At 45.1% G+C, this 15,983-nt stretch overlaps 1 protein-coding gene across 1 annotated transcript in view; it reads left to right on the top strand.

Annotated features, from left to right (window-relative positions):
* Positions 1–15,983, top strand: part of atp2a3 (ATPase sarcoplasmic/endoplasmic reticulum Ca2+ transporting 3) — a 299,782-nt gene that overhangs the window by 39,056 nt on the left and 244,743 nt on the right. Inside the window, exon 3 of the mRNA XM_059972937.1 lies at positions 11,886–11,968. Coding sequence (XP_059828920.1) covers positions 11,886–11,968 — 83 coding nt within the window. The remainder of the gene's footprint in view (positions 1–11,885; positions 11,969–15,983) is intronic.

Here is a 15,983-nt window from a genome sequence, read left to right as displayed (position 1 = left end):
ATTCAAACAGAGAACTTGATGTAAGACGAATAAATGAGGGATACCATTCCAAGGCCTACGGCATTGTCACTAGGGATGCAGTGGAACACGACCATAGTCATTTGTTCAGACCAAATCCTCCTCCTCCCATCATTCCAACACAACTTGACTACAGATTGTGTCAGAGTGTGCAGGTAATGGCCATCTCCAGCAAGTCTATCCATTCACCATTTGACGTTCAATTTGACCTTCAACACTGAACCGTCCCCCGTCACCTTCAACAAACACTGAACCGTCCCCCGTCACCTTCAACAAACACTGAACCGTCCCCCGTCACCTTCAACAAACACTGAACCGTCCCCCGTCACCCCGTCACCTTCAACAAACACTGAACCGTCCCCGGTCACCTTCAACAAACACTGAACCGTCCCCCGTCACCCCGTCACCTTCAACAAACACTGAACCGTCCCCCGTCACCTTCAACAAACACTGAACCGTCCCCCGTCACCTTCAACAAACACTGAACCGTCCCCCGTCACCCCGTCACCTTCAACAAACACTGAACCGTCCCCGGTCACCTTCAACAAACACTGAACCGTCCCCCGTCACCCCGTCACCTTCAACAAACACTGAACCGTCCCCCGTCACCTTCAACAAACACTGAACCGTCCCCGGTCACCCCGTCACCTTCAACAAACACTGAACCGTCCCCGGTCACCTTCAACAAACACTGAACCGTCCCCGGTCACCTTCAACAAACACTGAACCGTCCCCGGTCACCTTCAACAAACACTGAACCGTCCCCCGTCACCTTCAACAAACACTGAACCGTCCCCCGTCACCTTCAACAAACACTGAACCGTCCCCGGTCACCCCGTCACCTTCAACAAACACTGAACCGTCCCCCGTCACCTTCAACAAACACTGAACCGTCCCCCGTCACCCCGTCACCTTCAACAAACACTGAACCGTCCCCCGTCACCTTCAACAAACACTGAACCGTCCCCCGTCACCCCGTCACCTTCAACAAACACTGAACCGTCCCCCGTCACCTTCAACAAACACTGAACCGTCCCCCGTCACCTTCAACAAACACTGAACCGTCCCCCGTCACCTTCAACAAACACTGAACCGTCCCCCGTCACCTTCAACAAACACTGAACCGTCCCCCGTCACCCCGTCACCTTCAACAAACACTGAACCATCCCCCGTCACCTTCAACAAACACTGAACCGTCCCCCGTCACCCCGTCACCTTCAACAAACACTGAACCGTCCCCCGTCACCTTCAACAAACACTGAACCATCCCCCGTCACCCCGTCACCTTCAACAAACACTGAACCGTCCCCCGTCACCTTCAACAAACACTGAACCGTCCCCCGTCATCCCGTCACCTTCAACAAACACTGAACCGTCCCCCGTCACCCCGTCACCTTCAACAAACACTGAACCGTCCCCCGTCACCCCGTCACCTTCAACAAACACTGAACCGTCCCCCGTCAACCCGTCACCTTCAACAAACACTGAACCGTCCCCCGTCACCTTCAACAAACACTGAACCGTCCCCCGTCACCCCGTCACCTTCAACAAACACTGAACCGTCCCCCGTCACCCCGTCACCTTCAACAAACACTGAACTGTCCTCCGTCACCTTCAACAAACACTGAACCGTCCCCCGTCACCTTCAACAAACACTGCACTGTCACATAAATACTGGGTGAATTTCAAAAATTTCTCAAATTAGATCAGCTGAGAAGATTTGCTACAAACATTATGTTGCTGGCATCATTTGCTGCCCATTGCTAAACTGCCAGTTGAAGTCATGTTGCCTTGAATGTGTGATGGAGCTCACAAGGAGAGATTATCAGGTCTTTGTCCCAGCAGTGATAAAGGGTGCTGTTTCCAAAGCAACAGACTGTGTGACTTAGAAGGGAGCTTGTAGCTGGTGATATTGCTGAATATCTGCTGTACTAGCTTACATTGGAGGAGTTGCTGAGTTTGGAATATGCCTTGAAAAACAATTGTAAATCTGCTAGAGAACAATGTTTTGAGGTACACGCTGCAGCCACCATGTCCTGGCACAGTGATAGAATGCTTGTTGGGCTGCCTGTCATGTAGATTGCTTCTTCCTGCATGAGATGAAATTACAGGGCGTCATAAGGGCACAGATCCGGGAATTGAAGTGTGTTCCTCATGCTTCTAATTGGTGATGGTTGATATTCTTTGCGAATTCTGCTGTGGAGATACTGACCTTTAATCTGCTCTTGTCACAACCTTTGTGTGATGCACTTGTTAAAGCATCAAGTCAGTGGATACCAGATTGGGGGACTGTCTCAGGACTGTGCCTTAGATCTCTTGTTGAGGATGTCTTTGCTGGTTCTTCAGTGGTGTGATTGATACTTGCTTTGATGTCTTCTGGCTCTGTTTGCCCATGATTGGGATTACTTTGTTATCAGGCGAGATGTGAATGGAACAGCAAACATCCTCTCTTCTAGTGTTTGTTTGAAGATACAGCACAATATAAGCCCTTCTAGCTGATGAGTCCATGTGACCAATTAGTGTATTAACCACTACATCATTTTTGCCTGATTGTTCTTTGACATCAGTTTTACTCGGGCTTGTTGCCACTCTGAGTCGAGTGTGTCCTTGGTGTCCCTGGAATTCAACTGTAGTCCATATTTGGATGAAGGCTGCTCTGAAGCCTGGAAGTGAGTGGCCACAGTCAAACTCAAGCTAGGCATTGGAGTCATAGAAAACAACAGCACAGAGACTCTTCGGCCCATCTAGTCTATGCCGAACCATTTACACTGCCTAGTCCCATTGATCTGCACCTGGACCAGAGCCACCCATACATCCATATCCGTGCATCTATCCAAACTTCTCTTGAGCATTGAAATTAAAATCACATGCACTACTTGCGCTGGCAGCTCATTCCACACTCTCACCACCCTCTGAGTGAAGAAGTTTCCCTTCATGTTCCCCTTAAAAATTCCATCTTTCACCTTTAACCCATGACCTCCAGTTGTAGTACCACTCAATCTCAGTGGAAAAAGCCTGCTTGCATTTACCGTATCAATACCCCTCATAATTTTTGTATGACTCTATAAAAAAAAAATCTCCTCTCAATCTTTTACGTTCCAAGGAATGAAGCCCTGACTGTTCAATCTTTCCTTATAATTTAGGTCCTCCAGAGGTGGCAACATTCTTATAAATTTTCTCTGTAGTCTTTCAACCTTATTTGCATCTTTCCTGTAGGTATGTAACCAAAACTGCAGACAATACTCCCAAGTTAGGCCTCACTAACATCTTGTACAACTTCAACATAACATCTCAACTCCTGTACTCAATACATTGATCTGTAAAGGCCGATGTTGCAAAAGCTTTCTTTATAACCCTATCTACCAATGATGTTTCTTCCAATTAATTATGGATCTGTATTCCCAGATCCCTTTTGTTCTATATACTCCTCAATGCCCTCCAGTTCACAGTGTAAGACCTACCCTTGTGCAACACTTTGTACTATCTGCATTAAATTCCATCTGCCAATTTTCAGCCCATGTTTCCAGCTGATCCAGATCCCACTGCAAGTTTTGATGGTCTTCCTTGCTGTTCACTATACCCCCAATCTTTGTGTCATTCATAAATTTGCTGATTCAGTTAACATCAGGATTGTTGATATAGATGACAATTAACAACGGATCCAGCATAGATCCCTGCGGCACTCCACTAATCACGGGCAACTATCAACTCCCACTCTCTGGCTTCTCCTGCAAAGCCAATGTCTAATCCAATTTAATACCTGATCTTGAATGCCAAGCAACTGAACCTTTTTGACCAACCTCCCATTCAGGACCTTGTCAAATGTCTTGCTGAGGTCCATGTAGACAACAACCACTGCATTGTCTTCATCAACTTTACTGGTAACTTCCTAAACAAGAACTCTATAAGATTGGTTAAACATGACCTATCATGCACAAAGCCACACTGACTATCCCTAATCAGTGCTTGTCTATCCAAATACTCATGTACCCATTCCCTCAGAATACCTTCCAATGGCGTTCCCACGACTGACGTCAGATCCTGGTTTATGTTTACAGCCTTTCTAGTCCTCTGGCACCTCACCTGTCACCTATTTTTGCTGAGACCCCTGCAATTTCTGCACTTGCTTCCCACAGTGTCCAAGGGAACAGCTTGTCAGGCCCTGGGGATTTGTCCACCCTAATCTACCTCAAGACTGTAAATGCTTCCTCTTCCATGACCTCACTGCATCTTTGCCTCAATTCTACAGACTGTCCGTCTCCCAAATAAATACAGATGCAAAAATTGCATTGAAGATCTCCCTCATCTCTTTTGGCTCCATGCATAGATCACCATTATGATCTTCCAGAGGACCAATTATGTTCCTTGTAATCATCTTACTGTTAGGATATTTGTAGGTCTTGGGATTCTCCTTCACCCAGGTCTGATGCAGCAACCTCATGTCACCTTTTATCCATCTTGATTTCTTAAGCGTTCTCTTGCATTTTTTTTATAGTCAAGCTCCTCATTTGCTCCTACCTGCCTACACCAACTATACATCTTCTTCTTATTAACTAGGGCCTTAATATTTCTTAAATACCAAGGTTCCTTAGACCTGGGATTGTTGCCTTTTATTTTGACAGGCACATACAAGCTTTGCATTGTCAACGTTTCTCAAAACAGCCTGTCTCAATCCACGCTTGCCAGATCCTTTCTGATACCATCAAAATTGGCCTTTCTCCAATTAAGAATTTCAATCTGAGAACCAGACCTTTTCCATAATGCCCTTAAAATTAATGGCATTATGGTCACTTGATGCAAAGTGTTCCCCTATACAAACTTCTGTCACCTCCCTGTCTCTCTTCCCAATAGGAGATCAAGTGTTTCAAATTCTCTGAATGTGATTTTCCTGAACACATTTGACTAACTCTATCCCATCTAGTCCTTTTGCAGAATGTGAGTCCCAGTCAATATGTAGAAAGTTAAAATTTCTTGCTTCAGCCTATGATCTCTCCAAACATTATTCTTTTAAATCCTGCACTGTTGGGTGGTCTATAAAAAAAAAAGCCCCATTAACATGGTCGTACCTTTCTTATTCCTCTGTTCTACCCATAACACCTCTCTTGACGAGTTCTCCAGTCTGTCCTGATTGAACACTGCTGTGACATTTTCCCTGACTAGTAACTGCACTCCTTCCCGCCCCATCCCCACTCTGTCACATCTAAAACAACGGAACCCTGGAATATTGAGTTGTCAGTCCTGCCCCTCCTGCAACCAAGTCTCACTAATGGCTACAGTATCATGATTCCATGTGTTGAGCCATGTCCTGAGCTCATCTGCCTTTCCTACATTGAAATATATGCATCACAGAACATTAGTCCCACCATGTTCATCCTTTATATTCCTGACTTTGTCTGGCATCTTAATATCATCTGTCTCCACAACAAGTCCACTGCAGCTGAAGTCGTCAGGGACACTGGAGGTCTCCCTGCCTTCTTAGATCCTGCAAGGGGGGCATTCAACTCGCTTGCCTGGCATCCCAACTGTTCTAACTGTGCAAATGTAAAGAAATAAATAGGCTGAAAAAATCTACCTATCTGTTTGCCTTCTTTACCTCAGGCCTCAAATCCTCCCTCTAACACTGTCCATTCCAGCAAAGCCCACTCCGCTTGCTACTGCCGTATTTTGATCTGACCATGCTAATGAATCCAGATCTCTGATTGCTTGCTGTTCAGACACTGAAACTTCTGCAAAGCACTGGTTTGCACACTCACTGAACTGTGTGAGGCACAATCTCTGATATACCGCTGTTCAAACATTGCTAGTGAACAGTTACTGGTGCATAAGTGTGGCTTGATAGCATAGTCAGTGATGCCTTCAGTGAGTCTGGGCTGGCAACGAGGCTAATGGTGTGGTAGTTTACTTTCTGAGTTGCATGTTCCATTCTGTTTTTACCAGTGTTGTAACTACATTGGAACAGCTTGGCCAGGTGCAGCTGTTTCTGTATCGCAGGTGGTCAGTACCACGGCTGGATTTTTTGTCATCCTTTTGTGTTCCCTGTATTCAAGTACCCTCGGCTTCTCTTTGGCACCATACAGTGAAGAGTAGTCTGACAGTAGTGGAGGAAGAAAACAAAAGTGGGTGTTCATCCACAATGCTGGTGGAACACAGCAGGCCAGGCAGCATCTATAAGGAGAAGCAGTGTCAATGGATTCATTTTGGCAGTTGAGGAGGCCATGGACAGGGCAGGCTAAAGCTCTGATGACAAAATATCCTAGCCTAGACAAAATATACTGACAACCTGCGATACCAGTTAAAATGTGTGGCCGGTGCTCCCGGTGTCCTTTTATATATTGGTGAGACCCGACACAGACTGGGAGACCGTTTCGCTGAACACCTATGTTCGGTCCACCAGAGAAAGCAGGATCTCCCAGTGGCCACACATTTTAATTCCACGTCCCATTCCCATTCTGATATGTCTATCCATGGCCTCCTCTACTGTCAAGATGAATCCAAACTCAGGTTGGAGGAACAACACCTTATATACCGGCTGGGTAGCCTCCAACCTGATGGCATGAACATTGACTTCTCCAACTTCTGTTAATGCCCCTCCTCCCCTTCTTACCCCATCCCTGACAATATTTAGTTGTTTGTTTTTTTTTGTCTCCCTCTGCCCATCACTCTGCCTGTTCTCCATCTCCATCTCCCTCTGGTGCTTCCCCCCCCTCCCCCTTTCATTCTCCAGAGGCCTCCAGTCCCATGATCCTTTCCCTTCTCCAGCTCTGTATCCCTTTTGCCAATCACCTTTCCAGCTCTTAGCTTCATCCCACCCCCTCGGGTCTTCTCCTATCATTTCGCATTTCCCCCTCCCCCCACTACTTTCAAATCTCTTACTACCTTTCCTTTCAGTTAGTCCTGACGAAGGGTCTCGGCCCGAAACGTCGACATTGCTTCTGCCTATAGATGCTGCCTGGCCTGCTGTGTCCCACCAGCATTTTGTGTGTGTTGTTTGAATTTCCAGCATCTGCAGATTTCCTCGTGAGTGTTCATGAGAGCTTTAGCCTGCCCTGTCCATGCTGGCCGTTGTCCATGCCAAACCTATTTACCAGCGTTTGACCCACAGCCTCAGCCATTCAACTAGTCATCTAAATGCTGCTTAAAGCTTGAAGGCATCTGCCTCTTTCACCATGCAGTACGGTCCAGACTGCGACCACCCTCTGAGTGAGAGAATGCTTCCTTAGCCCTTTCCTAAGCCCTCAGACTTCCGCTCACACCTGTATCTTCTGATCTTGGACTCTTCTGCCATGGGGGGAAAGGTTCATGATCCATTCCATCCATGTCCCTTGCTTTGAATTTGTCTGCGCAAGGACAGTGTGGTTTCATACTAATTACATTGACTCCAAGTAGGAAGGCTGTGCTCCAAACTTGGACCTCTGTGGGTCTATTGTGTGTAGTCTGGTCACAAGGTGCTGGACAGAGTGTAGAGGAGATTCACTTCTGCATTACCTGGGATGAAGCTGTTCAGTTATGAGGAGAGACTGGAGAAGGCAGGTTGGCCCTCTCTAGAGCAGAGGACATGACTGAGGGTGATAATGTTGTAGCGTATAGATAGGGTAGACTGCAGAAACATGTTCTCAATATCAGAGAGAGATAAAGCTAGTGGACATGTATTCAGGGTAGGAGTAAGAAAGTTAGAGGGAATATCAGAAGGCCTACACCCAGAGTGCGTCATGAGAGAGTGGTTAAAGCTGGATCTCTGAAAGCATTTGTGAAGAGTCCAAGTGAGCTTATGCATGGAGGGCAATGGACCAAGTATTGGCAATAGGATTAACATGCAAAGGATCCTGCTGTTTACAGTGGACAAGTTGTGCAAAATGGCCTGCTTCCATGTTGTAGGACAGAGAGAGTAAGAAGCTGCTGGAGTAACCCAGTAACCAGCCCTTTTTTATACCATGGACCAATACTATTAAGCAAAGAGACTCGCCGCAGGCAAGAGTCTAGCAGCTTTTTTTCCTCCCCAGATCCCAGCATCTCTATATGTATTGGTCCTGCAGGTCATGACCAAGCTCTTGCCTTGGCTCCATCTTCCAGCATTATCCCCATCATCTCCACATCCCTTAATATGCAAATATCTGTCAGGATGAATGCTATGACAGAGTTTCCACCTTCCTCCCTCCTGGGCACAGAATTCCAAGCCAGTCACCACCCTACTGAGTAAAGGAATTCCTCTTCCTCCTTGTCCAAAGCGACCAGCTCCTCCTGAGGCAGTGACACTTGATCCTTGGGCAGGGGAAGCACCTCCCCCCACAACCAGCCCGTTGTGCCCAGTGAGGATGTTTCAATGACGTTGCCCCTCATTCTCCTAAACTCTCAGAGAAGTGCAAACCCTACCTTGCCTGGAACCAGCCTGGTGAGCCTTTCTCACGCTCCCTTTATGGCAACCAGCTCCTTTCTTGGGAATGGAGATCACAATTTCACACAGTGTCTGCAAGACCCCTTGTAATTATTTTTGAAGGACTCAACTATCCTCTGGTGTTGCAAAGGATGATAGGATGATGCTTAATTGGTGTGTTATTAGGAAAAGCTTGTGTTCCAAAGACCAGCATGGTTTTAGGATGTAGTCTGAGCATGTCAGGAACATGAGCTGGTCTTCTTTTCAGTGAACTGCAGTTACATGGAGGATGAAGTCAAGTTCTGGCATGTTTCTGCAAGCTCTCCGAGCCTACTTGCACTGAAATCCAATCACCAGCAGCACAAACACAGATGTTAGTTTTGGTCTGGGTATAGGAATGCTGTTGGTGTGTATTACCCATCCCTACTTGCCCTGAGTGGGTGTTGGTGCACTGCAGTGCTATGTGTGATGGCACTCTTCCAGCTGGGAATTCCAGGAACTCGGAAAGAAATGAGTGAGTTCCTAGTTCCCTGTCAGGGCTTTCTTTTGGATGGATGCCACTGTGAGCAAACTCATGTATTTCCAGACCTTGCCACTTGTTTCCATGACAACACTGGTTCGAATGAGAGATGCTCCTAGCCCCTCTGCGGTGCGTCTGACTTTTAGCTGACTGCTAACCTCCCTGGAATGCCAAATTTAGGATTATTTGATGGTGAAAGAAGACTTAGCAGAGAAAATGAACTGACAGAAAAAGCAGAATTAAACTAAAGTGGTGTTTGGTGAGATCAACTAGTTTCAAATGTGTTGGGACCGACTGAATAAACTTTAAAAGGAAGGATGTCTGCAGCTTGTTGGAGGTTTCAGCACTCTGCCAGGGGTGGGGTTGTCACTAGTCCAAGTGACAGGCAAGATGTCCAGGAAACACCATTGTAGTGCCTGCATTTGAAACGGGCTGGCTATGTTGTGGAAAGAAGTGAGCCTTCAGACTCAATAGGTGGGTCTTTCAGCCAAGTGTAATTCAGTCATTCCCTCCCTTCAGTCTTGGCTGTTCTGGGGGGTGGGGGGGGGGGGGGGTGAGAGAGAGAGAGCTTCAGTTATGCTAACATTGCACCATCCAGGATTGCAGTTGAAAGATGCCATAAAAACTTATTATTCTGGTATGCTGGGGACTAGCAGATTTTACAGACGATCAAATGGTATTTTAATCATCTAACACACTCAGGACTTTCTTTAAGATTCTACAAGGTAACATTTCGGTAAACGTAATTATAGTTTAGAGGGAGCAGGGAAGAGTCAGAGCCCGGTGAGATGAAAGGCAGTGTGGGAAGGGGCCCAAGGACTGTCAGAGGAGCTCAGTAAACATCTGAACCTGAGGATTTTTAAACTTTTGGTTAGCTCTGATTGGAGGTTTCACTTTGTACAAGACACTCTTACATTAGTCTAATATTCTCTTAAATGCCTCCTCCCTCCAATGGCAGACTGGTGTCTTCAATTGCTGCCCTCTTTCAGTGTGAAACGTGCTCCAGTTATCACTCTTTGCATGGCCTTCTGGCAAGCATTGCTGGGTCACTATTATGAGGGAGGCTTTAGTAGAAGATGATCACCGACTGAATAAAGTAAGGTCCACAGGGATTGCTCTAAAGAGGAGATGGAAATTGCAGTGGCCCTGGTCAGAATCTTCAAAATATCTGCTAGCATAGGTGTATTTCCTGAGGACCAGGGGTCTGGAAGGGATGACAGGGCACAATTCCTAGTGCATAGTGCACTCACAATAACGGGAAGTGGAAAAAGTAGTTAAAAAGAGAACAGGATCCTCTGCTATACAAATTGAGCTATAGAATGGAGAATGTTGTCCATCTTCTGGAAAAAAATGTAAAATCTTTAGAGAGGGTACAGAAGGGATAACTTTAATGTGTGGACAGACAGAAGCTGGGTTGTTCTTGGAGCAGAGAAGGTTTGAGGGGCTCTGGTTAAGGGATTTAAAGAGCATAGACAGAGTAGGTGGAGAGAAACGTTCTATTGGTGGACGACTGAAGAAGTCTGGAACATAGGATGAAGGTGATCTGTGGAAGAGCCAACAGTGATGTTAGTTTTTAAAGAAACTTGAGTTCAAAGAAAATTTTACTAGCAAGATGCATCTCTGTCACCATATACAGCCCTGAGATTCATTGCCCTGCTGACATACTCAGCAAGTCTATAGAATAGCTGGATCAATGAAAGGTCAGCCAGAGTGCAGAAAACAACAAACTGTGCAAAAGTGAATATAAATAAATAGCAATAAATAATAACAACATGTGATAATGAAATAGAGTCCTTAAAGTGAGATCATTAGCCGTGGGAACATCTCAATGGGTGGGCAAGTGAATGAAGTTTTCACAAACAAGAGAAAATCTGCAGATGCTGGAAATCCAAGCAATACACACAAAACACCGGAGGAAATCAGCAGGCCAGGGTGCATCTATGGAAAAGAGTATAGTTGACATTCTGGGCTGAAACCCTTCAGTCCGAAACATCGACGGTACTCTTTTCCATAGATGCTGCCTGTCCTGTTGAGTTCCTCCAGCATTTTGTGTGTTGAGTGTAGTTATCAGGGTTTTTTTCAAGAGCCTGATGATTGGGTTAAATAACTGTTGATGACAGATTGATGACTGTTCTTGAACTTGGTGGTGCAAGTCCTGAGGCTCCTGTACCTTAGACCAAGAAGAGATCATGGCTTGGGTGGCAGCGATCTCCGACGATGGATGCTGCATTCCCACCACACTGTTTCAAGTCGATGTGCTGAGTAATTGTGAGTGCTTTACCCTTGATGTACCGGGCTGAACCCACTACCTTTTGTAGGACTTTCTGTTCAAAGGCATTGATGTTTCCGTACCCGCCATGATGCTGCCAGTCACTACACCGCGACAGTTTCTCACAGTTTTAGATGACATGCCAAGTCTCCTTGGACTCCCAAAGGAAGTAGAGGTGCTGCTGAGCTTTCTGTGTAATTGCATTTGCGTGCTGGATCCAAGGCAGATCCTCTGAAATAGTAACACCCAGTTTAGTTGTTGACCCTCTCCACCTCTGATCCTCTGAGGACTGGCTCGTGGACCCCTGCTGTCTCTCTCCTGAAGTCTACAATCATTTCCTTGGTCGTGCTGCCAGTGAGTGGTTAGGATTAGTGGAGGTAGATTTAATTTCACTATTCAGAGGACAGCTGAATAGTTACCTGCAGTGATTTGTCTATATAAGGCTTAAGCGGGGCTACTCGCTCCAATCGTGGTTTTTAGTGAAGAGGTGTATTATGTTTACCTCAACTAATGTGCTCCGACTGTTCAGACCCGCACTCTTGCCAATAACTTTTTATTCTCTCCCAAGTCATCGGACTCTTCAGCCGCCTGATAGCGGATCATTTCTGAGTTTTATCATTTGAAGTGTATTTATCTGAAAGATTCCACAGTGAGTCAGTTTACTTGCCTGTGCCAGATAAAACTGATGATGCTTGTCTGTTTTCTAGGGAAGTCCCTGTGGGAATTGGTGTTGGAGCAGTTTGAAGAGCTTCTGGTGCGGATCCTGTTGCTGGCTGCCTGTGTCTCATTTGTAAGTAGTTTCCATAATCGGATGTGTTGTGTTACTGAGATACTGTCGGAGTGCAGCCTATTCCACAGTCTTGCTTTCCTCTTCCTATTTCAAAGACTCCTCACGTGAACTCTGGAGTGCTCACTCCACAGGATACATAACCCCATTCCTTGTCAGTTGATTTGACATTTTTTTGCTGGAATTTTAAAAAGGTTACTGTGTGTTTTAAATGGTTAACTAAGCAACAGAATTTTAAACTAAACTCAAAGGACAAGATCCTAGAAGGGACCTTGGGGTTATGAGAAAATGTCCTGAGGTTCATGAGAAAGAAGGAACTGTTGTTTGACACATAGAACTGGACTCAAGCTTCATTTCCTGGGCTTTTGTTCTGCCTTTATCTTCTTTCATCTTGCTTTGTTATTTAAAGAACATGACTGAAGTCAGAAGCTGCATTTGTAAAAGCATGTCTATTACCCTGGGAAGATCAGCTTGCAAAATGTACTTCCAACTTCAGAGAAGTCTGTTAAACAGATTTGAGGAATGAGCATGTCCTACAGATGGCTCCACCTTGTTCTACAAAGCCTTGGATCTGTGCTCCTAGAAAGTGTGCTTGCTCTATGTCTGCATGTCCTCCCTAGCAGAGAACAGTACAGCACAGGAACAAGCCCCTTGGCCCACAATATTGTGCTGAATCAATTCAATTAGTATTTAAAAGGCCAACTAAATGCCCTCTCTACCTAACCAATATCCACACCCTTCCATTTTCCTCACATTCATGTGCCTATCTAGAAGTCTGTAATGTACCTGCCTCCACCACCATCCCCAGGCTGTGAATTCCAGCCTCGCATTACTCTGTGTATTTAAAAAAAAACTGGCTCCTCATATCTCCTTTGAAATATACCTCCTCTCACTTTCAATGCATGTCCTCTGATATTAGACATTTCAACCATGGGGATAAAGATACTGTGTATTCTACCTGTGTGTCTCAAAATCTTATAAACCTCTGTCAGATCTCCCCTCAGCCTCTGCCACTCCAGAACAAACAATCCAGGTTTGTCCAATCTCTCCTTTTAACACATGCTCTCTAATCCTGGAAAACCTCTCTAAAGCCTTTACATCCTCCCTACAATGGGGCGACCAGAACTTTATGCAGTATCCAGATGTGGCCTAAGAAGTTTTATAAACCTACAATATAACTTCCTAGCTTCTGAGCTCAATGCCTAATAAAGGCATTCACGTATTATGCTGTGTTAACCACCCAATCAACCTGTGTAGGTGACTTAAGTACGCTGGTCTTGCTGGTCAAGCAGAAATAAGAATAATCGAGGCCAGTTTGTGGACTGTAGGCCTGAAACCTCCCTTCTGCTTCAATTACCTTTAGATTTCAGTTTCCTCAAAGATTGTGGAGCTCGCCCGCTCAAGTGGACCACCAATGCTCTCACCAACTTCCCACAGGCTCCATGTTTCCAATTGATGAATTAATTCCAAGCAGCTGTTAAAACTGCCACAATCGAGATCACACCAATTTCCATTCTGTTTACCTGACTCAGTTCTATAAGCCACAAGAGCCTTGGGTAGCAAAAACTCAGTTATTTCATTTGAAAATCGAAGTTGGTTACACTGAGTTACAGTTCCAGACAGAGCAAATTTTCTCCAAAGTACCAGCAAACCATCTGATTCTAATATTAAGGCCACAGTCATTGTACTGTGAACTTTTGCCATCTCCCCTATTAAATAATTTAAACCTTGTGAACTTCAGAATTGTATCACAGTATGATGTGTGTTTGAGGGAATATCTGGGAGAGCTACGCTTTGTACAGATTGGCAGCAAAAGACCAGAGAGTAACTACACTATCTTCAAACAACAACAGGGATGCCACACAAAGGCTCTGGAAAGATTCAGCAGTACTTTTAGAGAGAAATAGATTATGCCTTCATCTGGATTGGAAAGAAAGAGGGAGATGTCCAGATAACCTGCCCAGTTCATCCAGCATCTCTGTGCATTGCTCCAGATTCCAGCATCTGGGGTCGGTCTTGTCTCCAGTATGAGTGTGGGCTTGAGGCATCTCACTTCCTATTAGTTCCCAAAGTCAGGACCTTCTGTTCCTTGTCTCATTTTCCTATCTCATTAAAAGCAAGCACTGAAGTCAATAATGTCCTCAATTCTTTGCATCCAAATAAAAAAAAACAATTGCTGATTAACTTATCAATGAGCGATGAGTGCATTGGTAGATTAATTGGCCACTGTAAATTGCCAGCAGTGACTGAAGGGACCCACCTGGAATATAGGAAAAACCCTGGATTTGGGGAAAATGGTGCACATAGACACGATGGGACAACGGCTTTTTTTTGCCCTATGTGAATTAAACAGTAAGCTTTTGGTAATGCAGTCAAATTTTATTTGGTAACGCTCATTTGAAATGGTCTGATCTTTCCAATATTTGATTTGAAGAGAAAATAACAAATTCAGCAGATTATTCATATTTCTTGGGACTGCAGACATTTGAACAGAGTGAGCCACCTCCCCTTGTATCTGCTTGTATATATTGAAGCCCTTTTGTAACTCCTGGTTACAAGCTGAACCCTGGAGGTTCTGTTGAAATGCTCGACGTCTGTGCTTTGTGGCTGGTTCCAGGTCCTGGTGCACCTGAATGCTGCCGACTTGGTCTGGTTGAATTAATGAGATTTGGTTCTTTTGGTGCCCCTTTGTATTATTTAAGCAGTGGAGTGGCCGGACAGTTTGTGTGGATGGTAGTGATGACGGGCTCTTAGGCATTTGTTTTTTTTCTTGTGCCTGCTTGCAAGCGACCAGATTTATTGAATTTGGAAGTGTGAATATCTCTGGGTTGTGGTATTATGCCAACACCGTGAACCCTATCACCTGACAGCAGGATGCTAGCAAGGAAGGACGTGTAGCCAGGCAGGGTGAGGGGAGAGAAATCTGTCCTATGATGTGATTACTTCTGAAGTACATTGGTGATGGACTGGTCATAATGGAGGGGCTAGTCTTGGTCTATTTGTCAGATCCTAGCTAAATTAATATTGTGTGATGTCTCTGGGCCTGTACTCATTGGAGTTTAGAAGAACGAGGAAGCATCTCATAGAAACCTATTGAATATTGAAAGACCTAGACAGAGTGGATGTGGAGAGGATGTTTCCTATCGTGGGCAAGTCTAGGACCAAGGGCCCAGCCTCAGAATAGAGGGACGTCTATCTAGAACAGAAATGAGGAGGAATTTCTTTAGCCAGAGGGTGGTGAATCTGTAGAATTCATTTCCACAGACAGCCAAGTCACTGAGTAAATGTAAAGCAGAGGTTGATGGGTTCTTTGTTAGTCAGGGCATCAAAGAAGAAGAAGGCTGATGGAAGAAGGCTGGAGAACAAAGTTGAGAGGGATAATTAATCAACCATGGTGGAGCAGACTCAATGGGCTAAGCGGCCTAATTCTGCTCCTATGTCTTATCGATTTCTGCGTTCTCCAATCCAGCGGCAGTTGGTGTTTATTGGCTGTTGTGATATGCAGTCTCTTCCCTCTGTTAACTTTGCCTTTCTACTCCTTTATATTAGAATCTTAAATTCTCACTTTTAATGGTCTGGAAATTATGCAAAGAAGATGTTTGAAAACTCTTTTTATCTTCCAATTAAACTGCAAGTGCAATGATAATTATCTCTTACCAGCTATAGAGGCTCATTGTTCAGCAATATACTAAATGGTACTCACTCTGCCAGTAATGCTTGCAGTTCAAGGTTTGGCTAGGAACCGTTCTGAAGACCTTTGGTTGTCTCATTTGTTCTGTGTGCTGTGTTTTTGCCTTGTGATGAAATGCATACTGGATTGTTAGGTAAGCCATTTCATGTAGAAGACTGACAGACACTTGAAATTCACCAACATTCACCAATTGTAAACAGTTGTTTATGTCTTGGGAGCCCACTGGAGGCTGGGGTGCTAGGCTTTCGTGAGCAGTTTCAAGCCCCAGCTTCAGTTCATGTCTTATCACTGAGATTGCTGGGTATTAAACTCTCTTCACCCAAGAGC

Source organism: Hypanus sabinus, chromosome 6, assembly GCF_030144855.1.
Source record: "Hypanus sabinus isolate sHypSab1 chromosome 6, sHypSab1.hap1, whole genome shotgun sequence".
NCBI classification, from domain to species: Eukaryota; Metazoa; Chordata; class Chondrichthyes; order Myliobatiformes; family Dasyatidae; genus Hypanus; species Hypanus sabinus.
Note: the sequence above shows the minus strand (reverse complement) of the source record. Positions and strands in the feature narration are given on the sequence as shown.